Source organism: Fusarium oxysporum, chromosome 6 (assembly GCF_000149955.1).
Source record: "Fusarium oxysporum f. sp. lycopersici 4287 chromosome 6, whole genome shotgun sequence".
In the NCBI taxonomy this organism is placed as follows: domain Eukaryota; kingdom Fungi; phylum Ascomycota; class Sordariomycetes; order Hypocreales; family Nectriaceae; genus Fusarium; species Fusarium oxysporum.
Window position 1 is genome coordinate 1,123,249 of NC_030991.1, and position 12,422 is coordinate 1,135,670.

The 12,422-nt window shown below is 44.0% G+C and overlaps 1 protein-coding gene across 1 annotated transcript; it reads left to right on the plus strand.

Annotated features, from left to right (window-relative positions):
- The first annotated feature begins 9,431 nt into the window (after positions 1-9,431).
- Positions 9,432-11,937, plus strand: FOXG_07150 (uncharacterized protein). Its single transcript, XM_018385782.1, has 2 exons — positions 9,432-10,092; positions 10,147-11,937. The coding sequence occupies exons 1-2, from the start codon at positions 9,666-9,668 to the stop codon at positions 11,904-11,906; spliced, it is 2,187 nt and encodes a 728-aa protein (XP_018244483.1). The 5' UTR covers positions 9,432-9,665; the 3' UTR covers positions 11,907-11,937.
- Positions 11,938-12,422: the final 485 nt, after the last annotated feature.

A 12,422-nucleotide genomic window follows, 5' to 3' on the forward strand; every position in this document is an offset into this window, starting at 1 on the left:
CCCGACCAAGCTAAAGTTTTAAAGAATATTTAATACGTATTTGCAATTGCCTCACCTTAGGTTACCCTCGCCCCTTTCGTTTCTTTTAAGCCCTCTTTCTGTAAGGCCTTAGAAATATATTTATATTAGAGCTTAATAATAAATTTTAGAACAATTAGATTTAATATTCTTAACCGACTTATTCTTTATATCAACCTAGATGTAAAGGTATTGATTTACTGCCGGTTAACCTGTCGATATGCACTATCTGTAAAAGGGTCTGCTGTTATTACACACCTGAGAGTAAAGCACCAGGTTAAACACGATAAGCATAAGGGCTTAACCGAATTCCTTAAAGGTCTGGGCCAGTTATACCTAGGTGATCCTAGTGCTGCGCCGCTCCCCAAAGACGGCTGCTTAGAGCATCCTGATTTGCGCATCTATGAGGGGTATGCCTGCCGGAAATGCCCACTCCGTACCACTAACTTCTCGTCCCTAACGCGCTATATTTCCACTTAGTATTTCTAAGGTTAGCCTCCCGGAAAGCGCGAGCTAGATGAATTTTATGATAAGGTATGGCTATAAGTATAGACAGTAGGGTTAAACCAGTCTCAAAGGTATTAGATTGTTAGTCGTGATGGTCTTACTATACGGACTAGTAATGCTATCCAAGCTCACCTCGCATCTATAAAAGAGCAGGAACGACTTTCGAATCCTAATCAAGACACACCAACCCACACGGAATCAGGAGGCATCAGGACAAACAGCCAAGGAGAACTTCTCAGATTTAAAGAGCAGACGCCATAGATCGAAAGGATAGGTTAGGATAAGACATATTACAGAAGAAGTCGAGATGTACTTACTGCCTTTGCGGCAGTATCGTTCTCTCGAGGCGCCAGGCCTCATCTTCTTGGCCGCCAAGGGACCAACGGTTTACAAGAAGACATTATCACCACTATAGAAGATAAACAAAAGATTGCAGCTATTCTCGAAGTGTTAGATGCACTTCTAGATCGATATGAGGAAACTGCTCGTAATACGAGTAGAAGTATCCTCTGTTGGCTCAGAAGCACGCATGCTCTAGCAGGCTACCCAAAACCTTTCATCCTCGTATATCACCCCTCAAGTAGGAGAAAGTACCGAGTGCTTTTCAAACGCTATCTTCTGCTCATGTTCCGATCATATAGCATAGACCCAAGCACTCGGGACAGGCTCACAGGCATCTGGTTCAAGAGAAAGCAGTTTTGGTTCCTTAAGGTAATATAGAACCATAAATCACTATCTAATCTTAACGCCTAATCACCTCATATATGGCTATCCTTGCCTAGAACTGAGAAAAGCTCCTTAAGTGGATTTACGCAGTAATATCTTTTGCATAACTACTCTAAGGATAAACGAGAAGATAACGACGAGGAGAATATTACAGAAAGTTCTAAAGAAGATTGTAAGTACTAGAGCGATAAGAGCTAAGTTATGTAATATACTAGGAATAAGAAACCAAGGGGAGATAAATAAGTATCGCAAGAGCTTATAGAACTGCTATTCGGCCTGAGTGTATCGCTATATACTAAACAAGTAACTAATGGTTAACCTAGTTCTACTCTGCTAATTTTCTTTAGTAGAATCCTAGGATTCTCTTTATCCTTGGGGATGTTTCTTCTAGCGAAGTTATATATGCCTTACCTCTCAGGCTTATTATATATTTAGTGCTTATTGTTCCTTAAGATGGTGCTCCCCCTTCGTGAATACCCTACTCTAGAGTTATCGCAGTATCTACAGATAAAACAATTAGAAAGGCTTAAAGTCATAAGAAAGAAATACATGGTAATCGGGTCCTAGTCGGCTTTTGAAGAAATGATCTGTTGAATACTGATGAAAATGAGACCGGCTAACCGGATGACCGAAATACCGGTCAGAGAGCTGTCTCAGCACTGTAACAACCTCTTAGATAGGTCATTACTGAACAGATAGAAGTAGGGTTCCAACCCAACTATCGGACAGGGAGAGGAATACACACAATGGACCCGAATATCTGACATGATCAGTCTTCGCAGCTACGGCCGAGTTATAGCACGATTGGAGTCGCCAGCATTCCTACTGCGTTAGAGTGAAGATAGCTAGGCTGTATATTATAGGGATCTATTTTATATTAGTATGGCTGAATTTCGGCTCTTAAGTAAACATATTATTCAGCAAACGGATAACGTGTTTAATAAGCGGGTGAGCCACTTTTTATCACCTAGATAATAAGATTACTTCTAAAAACACCACAACCTTTTAAATCAATTAAAACTAATCGCTATATTCTTCCATATTAACCTCGATTTCCTCCTGACAGGTCCTTGCATTATGCCCGGCCTTGCCGCATTTACTACAATGCATAACTCTCCGTCTCCTTGACCCTCTGCAACCACCACTTCTCGACGACTCGGCCGCTACCTGCGTATTAACATCTATCTGATTAATTACTTGTGATGCCTCTTCTATAATTAGGGGCCCTCCTTTCTGTAGTCTAGTTCTTTTCCCCCTCCGGCGCCGGCCTACTATCTTATTCTCTTGTTCAAGTTGTTTTACCCTATCCTCTAGTAGGACTATCTTATGGATAAGAACGCTTGTTGCCTTTTCAAAATGCCCAACAGCTTGGATAATTGACTCTGGGGAGCTGCTTTTGTGATTAACTATCCGTGTCTTTAGATACTTAGAATGTAATTGGGCCTCTAGTACTGTCTTTGGGGTCCTTGAAGCCCAGGGGGTCGAAGGTGCCGTGACCTCTATAGGAGGCGTCGGGGTCCGTAACTGCACATCCATCTTTGAGATGACATTTTCTGGGTCAAGGGGAGCAAGCCCGGCTCCTCTAAAACCTCCCCGGATATTACTTTCTGTAATAGTAGCTCGGTGGGCGGCGTGGAAGGCGGGAAAGAACTCGGTCTTTGATATATAGGTTATAGAGCATCTGATCAGACGCACTATTTCTCGCCCATAAGCCTTTTTTAATGGTCCAAAGCATCCGGTATCAAGAGGTTGGAGTAGATGAGAGGCATGAGCAGGCATGCAGAGTGGAATAATCTTCCTCTCCTCACAATATCTCATAAATTCGGCCGAGTGGTGGCTTTCATGACCATCGAGGATTAAGAGACGATAGGAACCAACTGATCGGTCTTTTGTTGACCGATCAAAGTGCCTGAGCCAGTCAAGACCTAGCTGGTTATTGGTACATCCATTTTCGCTCAATGCAATGACCCAATCGTCAGGTAGGTTACATTCTTGATACCAATTAGCAAGGTGAAATTGGCCTGAACCAATGATGAACGGCGCGATCGATTGACCTTCTGCATTGATTGCCTCAATCACAGTAATCCATTCACGATTTCCAAGCTGGACTTTCTTTGGTATCCCTTGCCCTTCTGAGCTTGTGACGACCATCCCGGGCTCAATCATGCCCATCATAAAGCCGGTCTCATCAAAGTTCCAGATATCATCTAATTGGATACCGTATTTTGTGATCGTATTCTCTACGAGGCGAAATCAGCCCCGAATAATAGTCGGATCTTCGCATTTAGCTCTCTGATAGTCATATATTCGAAATCGACGTGTTATAAGCTCCGGTTGTCGCTGAATAAAGTTATGAACCCAGCGCTTGCCAACAGGTAATGCGTCGCGGTCGGCAAGTAGAGAATTAGCCATTTTCCCCACAAAATCGCGCCGTGGGGGAAATCCTCGCGAATCTAGGTCGAGGACAAATTGAACTATTATCTGCTCCTCTAGATCAGATAGATTCCGTGATTTTGTGGTGGTATCACATATTGACTGAATTCCATTCTGGCGGCGACCTAAGATGCAGCGGTTGACTTGATATCTAGTTGCCGCCTTTCGGATACTTAATTTTGGGTCATTTTGAAGGGCCTGAAGGGCAAGAAGGATTCTAACCTCATATAAAGGCTGTGACATATTGGATTGTTGATAAATATTGAATTGAATGGTGATAATGTAAGGTGAGGGATTTTTGGCTCACCCGCTTATCAAACACGTTATACTTAGAGAAGAATTAATGTTTAGATAGGGTCGCTTTATCGACTTAAGCCGACTAAAGGACGACCTTAAGAACGCCGAAAAGGGCTTTTCCTTCGTAATACATCAAGAAAATAACATAGATAATGCATACCTTTAACTATGCGAGCGGGCCTGCTCTATTCGTCGTGGAGGCCTGACCGTCAAGGGAAACTGGAATCAGAAAGCAGTCTTCAAGTATATTCGAACAGAGGAGGCGTTGTGTGAGTACTTGAGCCTAGGGCTCTACCATCCATGTGGACAAAGTCCGAGATGGCCCGACCTCTCAAGCTTAAACCTGTGTTAACGGGGAGTGGGGCATGAGAGGAATATTTGTTTACAATGGATCCATGATCTATCTGGTACGGCATCACAAAGCAAAGAGGTCGACGAATAGGGAATTTGTCGTGGTTCGATTTTTACCAGCTGAACTTGGCCAAACTTTATGTCAGTACCTCGTCTTTATTCGGCCGTTCGTTGATCTACTAGATCGCCAGTGCCATCTGGGATTTAGTGAACAAGGACGTAGTTCCCCCCTCCTGTTCCGCGTGCGGACAATATCTGGGCCGAAACCTTGGCCGTCTGGGCGTCTGACCACGATTCTCAAATTGGCGACGTCAAAGTTGTGGAATAAGCCTGTGAACTCTCAACTGTTCCGCCAACTATGCATCAGCATTACCGAGAAACATGTTCGCGAGATTCACCAGCCTTTCAATCGCTTCGATGATGTTAGCGAGAATGCCGACCACAATGTCATATTTGCGTGGCAGAGTGGACACCGCCTGCTTCAGCGAGCAACAACATATGGTCTTGACGGGGCGTTCCCGACAGCATTACAGCCACAGCTCCTCGAGTCATACGAAGGGGCCTCTACTCGCTGGCATGAGTTCTTACATCTCCCGAGTAAAAGTATTCCGCCATCAACACCAGACACAACCAGCACTTTGCCGCTCGGTCAGCATCATCACATTTGGCAAGGGGATAGGATGTTAGGAAGCACTTTAGCCTCGTCCTCATCAAAGCAAAAGACTCCCTAGTCTGCAAATCAATTACATAAGTCCGTTAATATAGGGAATAGAAGAAGTTTACCTATATCCGGCCTATATAGGGCTAAGAGCACATTACCTTGCTTACCAATTTAGCAAAGAAGTTTAGATAATAATAATAGGTTTAAACGAAGGCTTATTAACAACTACTGTAAGTACAGGTTTATGGAGGTTATCTAAGCTCATAATCCAAATATGTCAAATACACCCTGCTGTTGTTACCCTCAAGGCCACTAATTAATTAGTAGCAGGTGCCAAACTGCGAATATTTATTCCTCCCACATAGGCATGCACCAATGTCTTCTTCTCGCTTCGATGGTTTATAACAGCACCGCTGGTAAAACCAACAACCTGGGCAGTCATGGTAATAGCAGCAGGTGCCATAAACTCTACTGGAGCCCCTGTCGCAGCGACGCGTATCCGTATCCGTTAACACAGTCTGATCAGCAAGAGATAGACTAATAATAAGAGAAAATGCTATAAGTGAGAATCTCATTATTTTCTAGACATTAGCTTTTACTCCAAGATAAGGTTTGTGTACTAACTATACTTACTTTATTGGATTATGATAGAGATTATTATAATTTAAAAAATAGTTTCAAGTCTATGCCTTAATTAGTATTATAAAGATAATGATTTAGTTGAACTTACTTATATAATAGCTTAGATAGAGTACAACTTAAGATAGGCAGTAAGTTAAAATTATAGATAGCTTATGTGAATCGGTTAAATTGAGCTGGCTTATACTTGTCTCAGTTGTTAATAGTAGGGAAATTAAAGATCGAGCATAGCAAAACCGGCAAACCAAGACATTATATAGTAAGATATGGCACAGGCAAAACTTGGTAAAGATATAGCATAGCATAAACAGTACAGAAAATCTTAGTAAAATATAGCATAGCGCAAACACGGAATAGCAATACACGTCAGCAAGATATTTCATAGCGTAGATACGGTATGGAAATCCTTAGCAAGATAAGGCATAGTGCAAATATAGCATAGAAAGGCTTACTAAAATATAGTATAGCGCAGACACGGCATAGCAAGCCACATCAGCAAGATATAGCATAGCACAGATACGGCATGGAAATTCTTAGCAAGATAAGGCATAGCGCAGACACAGCTCAGCCAGCCACATCAGCAAGATACATCATGGCGCAGATCGGCCTTCTCTTCCTTATGCTATAATTTGTGCTAACATCCCAAGTCCCGCATCCCATAAAAGGATGCAATGTAATCAGTGTGAATTGGTTATGATAAGCTGAAAAGCTTATCTCGGGCAATTGCGGAGGTGGTATGGTATGCTGTCTGAAGGGTGTTTTTGGATGTGTTATTTAGAGTTGATTTTGGCCGAGAGCTGAAGCTTATCGCGCACCTTACCTCAATGCAATGATGTCTGTGACCAAAGATTGGTCAATATTACCGTGTGTATGTATTCCGGCAATATCTTCAATCGTCAAACACTGGAGATATTATGTCACTAATAATAGCTCAATTGACCATTTTTCACACGTTTAGATCTACACCAATCGGAGTGTTGGACTATCTAATGGAGGTGAGTGCTACTGTGTCCGTTTGTCTGTCGTCAGATTTCTAGCGGTAATTGACCCAACTTAGAACTGCCTCGATGCCATCGCTTCATCATTATCCCAGCAATCATCTCAGCTTACTCGGTACTTGTCAGTTGAGAAACTCTTCACCAGGCACCTAAAGTGCTGACAATGCTGCACATCTATACGCCCTGTAATTAAGTAATTATTACCGATTATAGTATGTTACTTGAAACTGTTAGATATGTTTTTATTTTACCGATTGTTAGGGGGGCATTTTGCCGGTATGACTAAATCGCGCAAGCTTGTATCCTGGTCGTAGTGGAGGTTGAAGCTACGATCTTATTATTGACCAGGGTTTACAGGCTAAGGGCATTTGGCACAGAAAGGCCCAATTATCTCTTCGAGAACAAGGGTAGCACAGAGGCTTTGAGCCGCGACAGAATGACGAAGCCATAGGCTTAGGAGTAACAATAGGCCTTGAGGGATTTTTCTCTCTTTATCTGTTAGGCTTGATCTTCTCATGCAAGAGCGGGCTTCGTTTAAGAGGCGAGTTTGTTACAGAAATTGGGGGTCCCAATGCACACAGATTTATTAAGCTATCTGATGACACATACCACGATCTCGGTGCGGGAGTCCTTCGAGTCTCTAAGGAAGAAATCCAGGGACAGCTGAAAGCCAAGAGTAAGCCGGCGTCATCTAATAAGACGATTGTTTAGATGCGTCTAGATATTTTAGGGTGAGCATTGGCAGGCTCGACTTGATAGATACTATGTCAAGCTTCTCAAGCTTTGCAGAGGCAATGCTTGGAAGGAAATTTCAATGTCTTGATTCAACATCGAGGATGGGAGTTTCAGGTGAACGTCTATTGAAGTTGTTTTAACCTGGATAGTACATTTATATTTTGGATATTATCTTTCCTATAACCCTATTTAAGTCAAGCACTCTGAGTATATATATAATTCTTCTAATACCTTATATCTTTAACCTCTAGCTATTATATATAAAAGAATTATAAGGTTTTATATTAATTTAATTAGTAATTGCGGACGCGCTGTTGCGATCAGAGCCCCAGTGAGAATGATCTACATGGTAATCCACAATGCCAAGATCCATAAGGTTGCAAGGACGGAAAAAGGGCATTTGGTCAGACCAACGCTCGGGCCTCCTTCGAACATTCGACAGTTGGGAACAAGTCCTGCAACCTTACAGCTAGCCACCTCAGCTCGACTACGTTGGTTGAGAAAATGGCGCACCCCCGTCACCATGCACGAAGCAACTCGTCGGTATTCATAATGAGGCGAGACAGGAAGCTCCATTACAGCCAATACCTGTAATGCAGCAGGAGGCTTTTTTCTTTAAGGGCGAATCCATAATACAGATTGCTTCATCAGGTCTTAGTTATCTTCGCGGAGCCGGCCGATCTGCCTAACTAACAACTTGATGCTAACATGGTTTGCGGGGTAAAGCGTGTCACCTCACAATTGAGAAAATATACGGTAGCCAATAATTGCCCATTCGGTTCCTCTCACTTCCACGCCGCAATTCTCCTCTCGCACCACCAAGTGACTCGCCGAGCCGCTTTTGAGTTGCTTGCCTGCACTTGTCAGTCTGTCACAAGTGCCACTGAACGCCCGATGACCCTGTGCTTTCATTGCTGTGTGGTCAGCTGCCCGCCATCAAGCCCTGTGTGGTTAGTCTGTGCTGAGGGGCTTTTATGGCTGCAGCTGGTCAAGCAAGTCGTTTTGGGGATTTTGACAGGGTTTTCATCGAAACTGAAAATGGCCATAGACTAAGGCTGTTTTCTCTTTCCTCGGAGAAGGAATAAACTCTGTTATCCATCCCTTCAGTGACCCTAACGCCCACTACATGGTAGAGCCATGCTTTCGGGACGGGCTAAATGGCACAGGAGCAATGCTACGAATTTAAGCGAGAAAATCTAACCCAAGGCCATTTTTAGCTTGTCTTTTCCGGAGAAACAGCAGGCATTTAGGCCGGGTTGAATTTGATGATCTCCTTGTACATAAGGTGACCATGTAGTATGTTCTCTTCCATTTTAAAATTGAGCCGATCAAGCCACTTCCTACTTATTTGCAGCGACAGAGGATTAGTGCACTAAACCATACCCTGTAAGCGAGGGAAGGCGCACAGGCCGAGTAATTTTTGTACTGGGACCCAGAACCTAAGAACAAAAGAATTATATACAGGCCAGAAAAAATGGTATTGGGTGCCATTATTAGTAGTAATTGGTACAGTAGCAAATTCCAACCAACCTGCACGGATTAAAAGGATGTAGTTTCATGAAGATAATGCAGACAGGGGGCTAGCGCATGGACGAAAAGCGTGTAATTTAGTAAATTACAAGCAGTCCTCGATGGAGTAGGGAATACACGGTGGGTTGACAATTTTGTACGGTCTCAAAAACAAAAAAAAAAAAAAAAAAAAAAAAGAAGATTACCTCGGTTGGCCTTTACGCATTCATCGCGTTCCGCGCCCCACAGAAGATACTGACGGGCTCTGGTTGGCTAACAAAAATCAACTCAACCCCCTTTCAATTAAATTAACTCTATCCCCAGTAGAGTGGGGCGGAAATTCAATTCTACTACAATTGATATTGTCATTCACTACTAGGGCTCTTTCAGTGGTGTTTTGGCAAATTCAGATTTACGGATCATACTTTTGGTATCCCGCTGCTTGTACTCAGACCGAAAAGGTGGGAGAGGTACAGAGTGGAGTTTGTATGTATTCAAAAGATACCCCAGTTACCCCTCTTTTGGCGCCAATGATGTTTCACGCTGACATCAATTAAACATACTTCACCAGGATACGGTCTAATTTCCGCCTGCTATGCGTAACACAATCAAACAGCAAACGCCCAAAACTCTTAACAGCTGCCTTGTGACTTTCAAGTCCACCCTTACAAGCCATCATAGGATTAGCCATTCTAACGAACCCTTACAGAATATATCCAACCTTATTCCCGGTAGTCCATCTGTGGCCCTTGACGACTCATCTTCGGCTGAAACGACCCCTTCATCAATTCATGAATCACTTCAATGAAGGCGCCGGCAGTACGGAAACGACGATGCAAAGACTCAACGTTACTCATTCTGAATCTGGTTTCGTCTCTCTGGATCGACTGATTCCACCTCGTCCCGACAATCAGCCATGCCCATGCTGCTTCGCTTTGGATGCGCCGACTGCCATTCGAAGCGACGGCAACCAGATAACTTGGAACCGAAGAGAGTCTGTCATTTTCCTGCGCAGAAGTATGAGAGAAATGGAAGTTTCGACAATATCCGGCTGCCAAATATGCTCTGTCCTTTTCGAGATATTGATATTCTTTGGCTTGGACCACCGAGACGACGGCAGTGTCCGCAACATAGAGTTGAGAATTCCAACGGATCTGGGAAACTTAGGAATATCGTTCTATAACTCTTGGACTGAACTCTATGTGCAAGTATATATGTGTACGTGCATTCAACATCTCTAAATTTACTACAAGTCGCTGACACAGACTACAGCCCCCCACGAGAGGACATGGAATCGAATCCGGCCCTTGCCAGACATTTGCGCACATCAGCTGTCAGACGAGAGTCTGTCATTCGTTAGGTCTTGCCTACAAACATGCCTTAATAAGCATACCCTCTGCTGGCAGAGTGAAGGTGGCCTGCCGGCTCGACTTCTCGATGTAGGCCGTTGTGGTGACAGCGCTATACGGCTTGTTGAGACCGAGAGCGCTGCTTCTGTTAAGTACATCGCTCTTAGCTATTGTTGGGGCGATAATGTTACGGTAAAGACAACATTGGCTGGCCTAGAGAACATGAAGTCGGGTATCAGTATCTCAGAGCTTCTGCAAGCGTATGTCGACGCTGTCGCCTTGACCCGAGAGCTTGGTATTCAGTATCTCTGGATTGACGCATTGTGTATCATCCAGGATAGTCACGAAGATTGGGTGAAAGAATCCGCAAAGATGTCCGGCATCTATGCCAAAGCTTATCTCACAATTGCGGCTGCGTCGTCAGGGTCGGCAAATCAACCTTTCCTTCGTCACAGTCTTCCAACTGGGTCGCATCAAGACAAATACTACACGCGAGTGTTCAGCAAGCAGGTAGTCGACGGAGAAGGCTCCCATCTGCTCAAAGCCAGAGTCATTCCTGAATCCGGTGTCCACTCCAAGTGGCAGGACTGCTATGATGAGTGTTTTCCAAGAGAGCCATGGTCACAGCGAGGATGGACTCTGCAGGAACAGCTGCTATCAACCCGTCTGCTATCCTTTTCTCTTACAGAAATGCAGTGGACTTGCCAGGAGGCTGTGTTGTGCGAATGTCGCTCCAAACTGAATCACCGTCGCCTGTTTGGTCAGAAGCCTGTTTCTCAGATAACACGAGCTTTTGATGCCTTCCGGTTCTGGCACAAGGTCGTTGAGAACTATTCTAACCGGCTCCTAACAAATCCGCAAGATAAGCTGACAGCAATATCTGGAATTGCCGCAATCTTACAGCAGAAAACTCAGTCCCGCTATGCCGCAGGCTTATGGGCGGACAACATCGACATGGATCTCCTTTGGCGAAGGGCTACCCCAACAACTAAGCTATCTCGATCCGAGTTCGTAGCTCCATCTTTCTCTTGGGCGTCGATCGATGGCGAGGTTGATTATTGCTGCTTCAGGAATGGCAAACGGTCTTACCGGAAGAGTGCATCAGTCGTGGCCGTTGTGACAAATACCAGTCGCGAAGCTCCTCTGGGACGTGTAGAGAGTGGACGACTTATTATTCACGGACCGCTCAATCCAGGATTTATAGAGGACTCGTCTCATAATGGGGTGTTTGTTGTTAAGTTAGGCCGGATCAGGTTAGACTTGATCGCTGACGCTCCTCTTCAGCAAACAATAGCGAGAGGACCAGAGGGTAATTTAGAGAGAACCGTTTGCAGATGGAGTCCACGGCATTTTTCCCAGAACTTATCAACTGACAACCGAGGATCTCCGAGCATGGAAGGGCCAGGGGGGTCTGATCAACTACCTGTTACAGCTACGAGCACAGGTACCCCCAGTTCCAGCACTCGATGCTGGGCTCTCAAGCTGGGTTGTTTTCCATCAACATTAGAGCCAGAATCCCCACAAAGGTGGGATCACGAGTTGTTGATACTAGGCAAGTCGCCGAGAAGGCCCGGGGATTTTGAGAGGCTTGGATTAGTCACATATTGTATTGAAGAGGGACGAGGTTCAACAAGTATGGAATTAAGCGAACAAGAACATGTAGCCACCATCACTTTAGCATAAATTAGTTTATGACGTAAATAACACAGTAGTCACATATCCCGTCCTTCACTGGCCCAATCTCTTCCTTACGGGCTACTGCGCTGGTATAAACTTCCAAGTTAGGCCGGAGATAGCTCAGTATTGAAGCTTCATTCAGTTTACCGACGCGTGTCTTTTATCAGCTACAAGTACTTAAATATTATTTACCTTTGAATGATTATGCCAGGGGATAAATCTCAAATCTCGCTCCAGATACCAGCCTAGATGCCATTGCCCCTACGGTGTATGGAAACCCAACCTACAGTACAATGACTAACGTGCATGATAAGCGAGCCCGTCAGTCAGATTTACACCTTAAATCGCAATTATTAAAAAGCATTTAAAAAATACAAACTAATCCTAAAATATCTAGAATTTTAAACGTAGCATAATTAATAAACGGTATTTAGAGAGAAAAGAATTCATAGAAATTCTGGCTTTCTGAAACCTTAGAGACCTACTCAAATATTAATGGTCAAAACGGTGAAAAAGGCTTGT

Bases quoted from the DNA above. Each gene is read 5' to 3' on its own strand.
- FOXG_07150 (XM_018385782.1), top strand. From the start codon at position 9,666: ATGAATCACTTCAATGAAGGCGCCGGCAGTACGGAAACGACGATGCAA. The intron at 10,093-10,146 runs GTACGTGCATTC...CACAGACTACAG, and splicing joins CTATGTGCAAGTATATATGT to CCCCCCACGAGAGGACATGG.